The sequence below is a fragment of the Choristoneura fumiferana genome, chromosome 27 (genome assembly GCF_025370935.1).
Source record: "Choristoneura fumiferana chromosome 27, NRCan_CFum_1, whole genome shotgun sequence".
NCBI lineage: Eukaryota > Metazoa > Arthropoda > Insecta > Lepidoptera > Tortricidae > Choristoneura > Choristoneura fumiferana.
This window is the reverse complement of record NC_133498.1, coordinates 3,831,820-3,841,606: the sequence shown is the minus strand read 5'-3', so window position 1 is coordinate 3,841,606 and position 9,787 is coordinate 3,831,820. Positions and strand designations below refer to the sequence as shown.

The 9,787-nt window shown below is 43.7% G+C and overlaps 1 protein-coding gene across 1 annotated transcript; it reads right to left on the bottom strand.

The window, feature by feature from the left end:
• Window positions 1-7,466: 7,466 nt before the first annotated feature.
• On the bottom strand, window positions 7,467-9,455 carry LOC141443620 (cytochrome P450 6B6-like). The gene is made up of 2 exons (XM_074108960.1): window positions 8,076-9,455; window positions 7,467-7,755 (listed from the first exon to the last, which is right to left on the bottom strand). Exons 1-2 carry the CDS (start codon window positions 9,185-9,187, stop codon window positions 7,482-7,484), a joined length of 1,386 nt encoding a protein of 461 aa, XP_073965061.1. The 5' UTR covers window positions 9,188-9,455; the 3' UTR covers window positions 7,467-7,481.
• Window positions 9,456-9,787: the final 332 nt, after the last annotated feature.

Below are 9,787 nucleotides of genomic sequence, written 5' to 3'. Positions count from 1 at the left end.
GCAACATTCCGCCCACCAAAATACAACGTATTTTATACGATTAAGAAATAGGCAAAGGACACAACTTTACCAACGGTCTTTGCATTGGACCCGATTGTGTCTTTACAGTTGCAACACGAGCAACTCCATCCTTTCCGGGATGTAGAGCAGTGATTCGACCGAGAGACCAGCTGAGCGGTTTGCTTTGTTCATCTTTAATCAATACTAGAGAGCCGATACTAGGTTCAGGAGAATCTGTGTGCCATTTCGAGCGTTGATTTAAAGTATGCAAATATTCCATGTGCCATCGTTTCCAGAAATCGCGATGAAGTCTTTGTACTAACTGCCATCGATTCAAAAGAGCAACGTTCTCATCGATTTGAGGTTCTGGTAATGAAGTTAATGGTTCGAGAGTGAGGAAATGGCCAGGAGTTAATACAGACATATCATTAGGGTCAGAGCTCATCTCACAAAGTGGGCGTGAATTCAAGACGGCCTCGATCTGAGTTGACACCGTAAGAAATTCCTCATAAGTCAATATCTGACTTCCAACGACGCGATCGAGATGAGTCTTAAAAGACCCAATATTCGCCTCCCATAGACCACCGAAATGGGGCGCTGCCGGTGGATTGAAATGGAACTCAATGGTTTCGAGAGCACTTGCTTCCTGCATAAGAGGCAACAAGGTGTTATGGGCGCCTACGAAATTGGTGCCACGGTCGCAATGTATACGTTGGCATCGGCCACGACGAGCGATAAAACGACGAAGTGCGGCAAGAAAGGCTTCCGTTGTCAAACCGATGACGAGCTCTATGTGAACGGCCTTGGTCACAAAACAAATGAATAGGCAAATATAGGTCTTGAAGGGCCGAGCCCCACGGTGACGTTTAATGTATGTGGGGAACGGACCTGCGAAATCGATACCGACACACGAAAAAGGTTTGACTTGTGATATCCGTACCTTGGGGAGATCGGCCATGCGAGGGCTTAGTGGTTGTGGTCTAACGCGAAAACATCTCACACATTTGGACAAACGACTCCTAATCACACGTTTCGCCGCGATAATCCAAAAGTTTTGTGCTATCAAAAAACCTAGAGTACGCAAGCCCGGATGCTGATTGTCCTTGTGGACCTGATCAACGATCAGCATTGTAAGACGGTGTTGACTGGGTAATAAAAAAGGATGTTTGCAGTCGTAATCAAGATTTGAGTGCGTCAGCCTGCCGCCCACCCTCAACAAACCGCTTTTATCGACGAAAATACTAAGTTTTCGAAGAGGTTTAGGTAATTTGTTGCCCCTTTGAATTGTCTTTATTTCAACCGAAAATGCGTCAGTCTGTGCTAACTTGACGAGAATATTCAAGGCATCGTTTAGTTCAATTTGAGTTAAAGGACCAGTTTCACGATTGTTAGAGTTACGACAATTGAATAAGAAACGACGGACATAAGCAACAATTCGCTTGGCCTTGGCGAAACTCGAGTGTTTTTGCAAAAAATCATCAAACCTATCAATAGCGACGAATAGTGAAGTTTGTTTAGAAGATTTTTTGCTCTTCAACGACATCGATGCCTTCTTCGAGGGGTGAAGACAACGTTGGCCATTCACAACTTTCAGCGGATAACCAAACTGGTCCAGTCCACCACAACGGATGCTGAATAAGCTCTTGGACGGTTATCCCACGCGAGGCACAGTCAGCTGGGTTGCTTTGAGATCTAACGTGATGCCAATAAGCCGCAGAATTCTTTCTTGTATGTGGCTCACCCGGTTACTTACGTAAGTCTTCCAGCGATGGGAAGGGGAGCGCATCCAAGCCAGAGTCACGGTGGAATCAGACCAACAATAAACGTCTTGGAATTTAATGTTGTCGGCGTAAATGCTCTTGACGTGTTCAACGAGATCTGTCAACAACACTGCAGCGCATAGCTCAAGACGAGGGATTGACGTTCTTTTTAAAGGAGCTACCTTTGAACGAGCCATAATCAATTGACTTATGACAGTGCTGTCACGATGAGTAATTCGAAAGAATATAACAGCGGCATATCCAACCTCAGAGGCATCGCAGAAACCATGCAGCTGTACGCTGCATGAGTCTGTCAATGGAACGAAACGAGGAATTCGAGGGTGGACAGAATACTTAAATCCGTGCGATAACGAGACCAGTTCTGTGCAACGTGAGAGGGTGCCGTATCATCCCAGTCCAAGCCGAGAGTCCAAAGCTCTTGAATTATACGTTTAAATGCAAGAGTCAGAGGAGTTAGAAAACCAAGTGGATCGAAATTCGAGCTAGTTCCGAAAGAATATTCCGCTTTGTGCATTTCTCATGGAGTGGACTGACGGTAAACGAAAAGACGTCACGAGATGGCTCCCACTCCATGCCTAGTACTTTAACAGGCGATGAAGATCCTGACTCTTGATCAAACGAAAGAGGGCTGTTATGACAGTGATCTGGATCCAGATCCTCCAACAATTCCGGGCAGTTGCTCGACCACTTTCTAAGTTCGAAGCAACCTCTACTCAATAAATCGATGATTTGAGATTGAAGTGCGCGAGCGGATTCAATAGAGTCGGCTCCTGTCACTACGTCATCGACGTAAATATCCCTTCTTAGGACATCAGCTACACGAGGATGATATTCCTTGCCCTCATCGATTGCCAGCTGAATTATAGCGCGAATCGCAATAAAACTAGATGAAGCCATCCCGTAAGTAACGGTGTTGAGAACGAAATTCTTGTATAGGTTCATCGCGAGAGAATCGAAACAATATTCGTTGGTAATCACGATCATCGAGAGAGATTAAAATTTGGCGATACATTTGCCGAATATCTGCCGTAAATACGACTGCGTGTAAACGAAAGCGAAGAAGAATCGAAATGAGATCACTTTGCAATTTGGGACCAACAAGCAATTGATCGTTTAATGAAGAACCTCCAGCGGGCTGAGCCGTTGCGTCAAAAACCACTCGCAATTTAGTAGTGGTGCTGCTGGGCTTCAGCACGCAGTGGTGCGACAGATAATACACCTGTACTGTTGCACGATGTTTAACCGGCTCCATGTGGCCAGAGTCTAAGTAATCACGCATAAAGCTATTATAGTCGTCACGAAGCTTGAAATCACGAGCAAGTCTCTTTTCTAGCGAAAACAGGCGACGCTCAGCGAGGGCAAATGATTCACCGAATTGAGGATTAGTTGTTCGGAAGGGCAAGCGTACGATATATCTCCCGTCAGCGTCACGTGCGTGAGTCGAGGCGAATATTCTCTCACACGTGGCCTCATCATCAGTGACGGGTGAGGATGTGGGAAGGCTCTCTATCTCCCAAAATTTACGAATTTGGTCATCCAGGGACTCAAACGAACAAAACAACGTTGATCTGGAATGGGTACGCGTGCAAGAGATCTTTCCCATGACGACCCAGCCAAATTTGGTTTCGAATACAGTGGGGCCATCCGAGCCGAAGTCGTGACGGTTGCCCAAAAATATTTGACAAAACAAATCAACTCCTACCAGGGCGTCGATATAACCGGGTGTGGCAAAGTTGGGGTCGGCAAGGTCGAGTTCATACACATGGGGTAACTGATCAGTGTTGATTTCTACAGTGGGCAATTCACTACAAATTTTGGGGGTGACAAAAGCCTCAATTTGCGTTTCAAATGTGGTCTTAGTGCTGCGAATTTTAACCGAGGTACAAGTAGTGGCTAAAGACGAAAATTGTCCAATACCTTCAATGGAGGCAGTAGTTTTACGAAATGAAAGTCCGAGACGCTGCGCGCAACGTTTTGTGATAAAGTTCGATTGGCTATCAATAACGACACGAATTTTTTGATAGCTACCATAACTATCCAAAACTTCAACGGCGGCAGTGGCAAGAAGAGAAGTGTGGCTGGCTGGTAGTGCTCCAGACGCGAGCATGGTCACTCGTTTGTTGACTGCGAGATGAGGGTCGACCGAGGAGGCGGGTGGCGGAGGCGGCGCTCCAGGGCCGCTGCTCGCCGACGAAGTACCGGCGCTGGGGGGCTCAACGATACTGTCATCGAAATGCAGACTAGTATGATGAGGAACATTACACCTTAAACAACGAAATTGCGACGGACAGGATTTGACCACGTGACCAGCGCGAAGACAATTCACGCAAAGTCTGTTGTCCTTAACGACAGCGAAGCGTTCGTGAGGAGACTTGTTACGATAAGCCAAGCATTTAGCGACGTCGTGATTAGACCGGCATAACACACAGGTTGGGTCACTTGGCGCGGCATGACCAGCCATCAACACCTTGTGTGTCGAGCCAGAGGCGGCAGTATAGGCGGGCCTGGTGGGCGAGGCCCAGGCGCGCGCGGGGGCGCGGGGCGCAGGGCCGCGGGCGCCGGCACGCGGGGCGCGGGGAGCGGTGCGCTTTCTAAGGGCTCGGCGAGCTCCAGCGCCTGCCCAGCCTTACTTACAAATTCTAACAGAATTTCGAATGAAGGTATGCCCTTATTATCATTTTGCAATTCAAACGACGACGAGTGTCCTGATCCAATTTATTGATCAAAAGATAAAACAGTGGGAAGTCCCAATCCTTAACTGGAAATCTTAAATTCTTCAATACGGCCAAATTTTCCTTAAATGCGTCAACCAATCGACGTAATTCACGGGGCGAGCTACAATTCAATTTGGCGTTTTGTATATCCTCCCAATGTCTAAATGCTAACTTTCGTTTGCTGTGGTATCTATCAATCAAGGCTGCGTAGGCGTCTAAGTAATTGCTGTCCGAGAGGGGAACCCCTTTAACAACTGCAAAGGTTCACCCGTAAGAAGTGAGATAAGAATAGAAAACCTTTCTATGTTCGATAACCGTTTGTTTTGATGCACCATTGTGTTAAACATGTCGTAGAATGTACCCATGATTTAATGTCCCCATCAAAGTGTACCAAATTCAATCGGGGTAACTTCACGGATAAGTCCGTTCTACTTGTCTCACATTCAGCACTGGCCGTTGACGACAACAAAGAATGAATCTCAATAATTTGAAAGTATTTATCATCGAATTCTTGACGTACCAGGTCTTCTTGATTTAATTCGTTAACCTCATTTATTTCTGAACAAAGTTTAAGATGATGCGTTTCGAAGCTAGCGCAGTAACTCTCTAATTTACTGAATCGCGAAAAGAACAACGACAGTCGCGAGGCGTCCGCTTTAGCTTGTAGGCCTGCCGCTAAGCACTCATCGACGCGTTTAATTGAAATCTCGCGCTTAAGTTCCAGATTACGGCGAGCAACCGCTTTCGACATTTTTTTGCCTAAACAAATAACTAGCAATAAATTGTGAATATTTCTCGAGAATATCTGTTGGCGTAATTTCAGCCTAACACTAAAGTCAATAAGGTTTATTTCTCCACAACACTATATATATTAACAACGAAGAACAAATCAAGACAGTAGGTTATAAATATTACAATTATTACTCGAACGATATTAAATAGTAAGTTTAACATAAATTCAGTAGCATTTTAAATTGATTGGTGATAACTACTGATAACTCCCCAATGTACAACGCAAGTATCCAAACTGTAAAAAATTATGAGGCAGGGCGCGGTCGTACGTTTATTTATTTCGGAATCTCGGAAACGGCTATAACGATTTGGATGAAATTTAATATGTGGAGTTTCTGGGAGAAAAGTCAATCTAGCTTAGTCTTATCTGTAACAAATTACCTACAAATTTTCGAGTAGGTATTAGCTAATGAAACTACTCCGACCAAAGCTCGGTCGCCCAGGTATTATGGGTAATGTGAATACCCTTGCCGTGAGGTTTCGAATTATTTCCTTCCTGTACCACTGTCTATGTTTAAGCAACAATAATAACGGTACAATTTTCTTGACTAATGAGTGTGAATAGTATAATTAATACTTCGTCTATAATATGTCTAATGTAAACAAACATCAGTTAACGTTACTCAAAAATAACGAACGATATTCGTTGAATGATAGTAAATACTTAGAACGTTCCAGAGTACTAATGAAAAAAAATGAGCTATAAATATTATTTCTTTACAGGTATTTACTTATCCGCGTTTTTTTTTTTTTTTTTTATACGACTGGATGGCAAACGAGCAAGTGGGTCTCCTGATGGTAAGAGATTAACCACTTAACGAAATAACAACATTTCGACAGTGAAATTGTTATCCGTAAAGTCTTCTTCTTCTATACCTATATTAATTACCTAAATATTCGAGGTTATTAATGGCACATGGTAAGGTATAACCCGACCGGTTTAGGAAGTTTACGACACAAAGTTGCTTTGTACCCAATTCAATGGCTACTCAATTTGGTCGTGCAAATGGTTGCATCACCAATCTGGTTAATTAAAATCTACAAAATTTAAATTAAATTTAAATTAAATTTGGCGAATATGACGGTGACTAACACAAGGACATAAGGTTTAATGTTAAAGATCACGACGGCGACACAAGAATTTTATAGGTAATATCACGAAACGAAATGTTCTATGTAGAAACGATACGAAACGATATATAATGTTGGTGAAAGTTTTTTCTAAGTAAACGAAATTGATTCTATAGGTCACTCCTGGCCCCGAGTCAGTTTGACTGTACTCGGTTTGAGGAGGATCCGCGTTCTAAAGACCAAATGTACAGTCGCCCGCGAACCGGGAAACCGTATTTTTCCAAAACGAAAGCAAATCGAAATTTTAATTTTGGTGAAGGACCTTTACGAGAAACGAAACTAATGCCAGTGAAAGCAGATAGAAAGTGCAAGCCGACTCACCCAGCGCTTGCCTGGTCTGCAGTCCAGTCGGTACCGACTTCCTGGGTCCACGAGCTGATGCTGCAGGGAATCTCGTCCAGAGGCTTCGAACTGACTTGATTTGAGGATTCCCTTTTTTATGCGATACGACACACGACACACGGCAAAGATGCGACTGAGCATTTGCAGCCCACACTCATATCTACCTTCAATTGGCAATAATAAAAATCTATATCTACCGCGAAAACTACATAATTATTATTGATGTGCGAATGCAACAGCTGCTATTTACTCTTAAACTACTAATAATTCTCAAGCATCGATTTTAATGAAAATTTGCACTTTAAAGATGATTATTTCGCAAACAAATCACTGAATCGAAAAATCGTCTTAGCAAACCGCTATCGGTTTTAAAAGACCTATCCAGCGATACCCCTCACTATAGGGTTGGATGAGAAAAAAAAACACCCCCACATTACGCACATGGGAAGTACCCTAAAAAATTTTTTTTTTCAATTTTGAATTGTACCATTTCGTCGGCATAGTTTACATATATATACGTGCAAAAAGCCGCGGACGGACAGACAGACAGACATGGCGAAACTATAAGGGTTCCATTTTTGCCATTTTGGCTCCGGAACCCTAAAAATAACATCGAATAGTATAAAGCATATAAAGTAAAAGTAAAAGAAGAAAAGAGAGTGAGTGAGAGTGAAGTGAAGTAGTATAGTTTACAGGAGCGTAGGCCCTAAAACAATAGAAGTTATAGATAAAGTACTTTACCTATGCAAGCTCTAGGTCCTTCTCCGAAAGGTAAGTACACATGATTCGGGATGCTGTTCACTCGGTCGGCGCTAAACCGTTCTGGAATGAACTTCTCTGGTTCTTCGAAATATTTCTCGTCGTTGTGGAGAGCTTGCAGAGGGATCAGAACGTAGACCCCTTGGTCTATGGTCAGGTCCGTGCCAGGGAAGGTGTACTGGTGTACGCACTGACGAACCAAGAAACCCAGGGAGGGGAACATTCGCATGCCTTCCCTGGAAAAGTTAAAAACTAAAATTAACGTAGGTATATGTCGCTTACGCTGCGTTTCAACCAGAGATGTGTGAGGATGCGTTGCGAGGACGAAAAGAAACGCTTTCTTAACCTATTTTCGCTCCGTTCGACTGTTTCCACTTATTCTATACTAGATAACAATTATAGACGCGATTATATTGGTTCATGTTCATGACACATATTTCTCGCAACACATCCCCGGACATCTCCGGCGAAAACGCAGCCTTATCGTTACTTCCGGGCTGGATCTGCTAAATAACATAATAATGGAAATAAGAACTTTTAAGAACAAACAACTTACTTGAAGCACATCTCCAAATACTTCATCTCTTTGACGGCGTCGTAGCAGAGTTTGTTGTCGTACCGACTGAGGACGTGGTCGATCTCCTGCTGGCACTTGCGCTGCGCCTCCGGGTGGAAGGCGAGCTGGTGCAGCGTGTAGCTGGTCGCCGACGACGACGTCTCGAACCCGGCCGCGAAGAACACAAACACCTGGGCAGCCATCAACAGGTCATCTAGTTCCAGCTCTGCTCTCTGTGGTGTCCCATCAGGATTCCTCCTTTCCAGAGACTCTCCAACGATTACACCTTTCTGCTTTAATTCAAAAAGCAAATCTATAAAGTCGTTTCTTTGTGATGGCTTATAATTTCTCTGCTCCATAATACCTTTCACTAGCGAAACAGTAGTTGTTTCCACCCCCGGTGGTAATGAGTGAAAGTGCTTAAATGTTTCTGGAAACATCCATTTCAGTCCCGAAATGATACCTTCCCGCGCTGTTATGGTGAAGATTCGTTTTCCTAGCTGACGAAAAGTTGACGTGTCGTCGTTGATGCAGTCGGAGTCGATGCCGAAGCCGCAGGCGCCGATGAAGTCGGTGGTGTAGCGCGCCATGAGGTCGCGCACGTCCAGCTCCGCGCCTTTCGCCGCGCCCGCGCGCGCCATGTGCTGCAGGCGCTCAGTCCTCTCCACGATCAGCGGGAACATCGCCTTCAGCTTGCCCGACGTGAACGCCGGCGTCATTCGCTGACGCAGCAGCTTCCACAAGTCTCCGTCAGCAAAGAACAGGTTCTTCAGCATCGGTTCTATAACAGTCTTATGGGGATTCAACCCCCTCGGATAGAAATAGTGGAAGTCTGACACCAAAACATGTTTTATTAGTTCTGGATCCCGTACGACTAGTGAGAATGCGTGTCCTCCGAAGTATCCAACGAATTTTTCTTTCGGGTATTTTTGGTACAGCTCCGCGAGGTATTGCGCCAAGCTGACTTCCTGGAAGAATACTCGACGGATGCTACCAATGAATGGTAATGGTTTCTCATATTTTACTCCTTTGTTTCTCCAGTAATCATGGTTCGTTGTCCCCAATAAATAAATTAAGTAAACTATCACTCCAAATGCTATTATGAACAACATGTTTGTTTATCTATTTTTGGATTACATAAAGTACTACGTAACGGTGAATTTAAATTATATCACATTTAATCAACACATGTGCTGCGTGTTGTGTTATCGCGTACAGAACACAGACTGGTTAGATTTATTAGTTGTTTCATTGGAATTAAACTGGACCGCATGACGTCTTGGTGGTAAAACTGGTTTCACGGAACAAAAATAAATAAGTTCTATTGACGGGATGGGAAAAATGCCAAAACGGCTTGAAATGTCAAAGGTTACTGTTTTTACAACATTTTATTCAATTTGCCCTGTTTGTTATTGTTTTTTGTTTGGGACAATTCTTGCAAGTTTTTGACTCATTTTCAGTGGTCGGATTGGCTTGTACCTAATTTGGTATTGTAGGTTGGATGACAATAAATAAATATAAATAAATAAATATCACGGGACAATTCACACCAATTGACCTAGTCCCAAAGTAAGCTTAGCAAAGCTTGTGTTATGGGTACAAAGCAATGGATAAATATAATTATAATTATAGATATAGATACTTACTTAAATACATATTAAACACCCAAACAGACCCGACGGGAATCGAACCCGGGACCTCAAGCTTCGTAG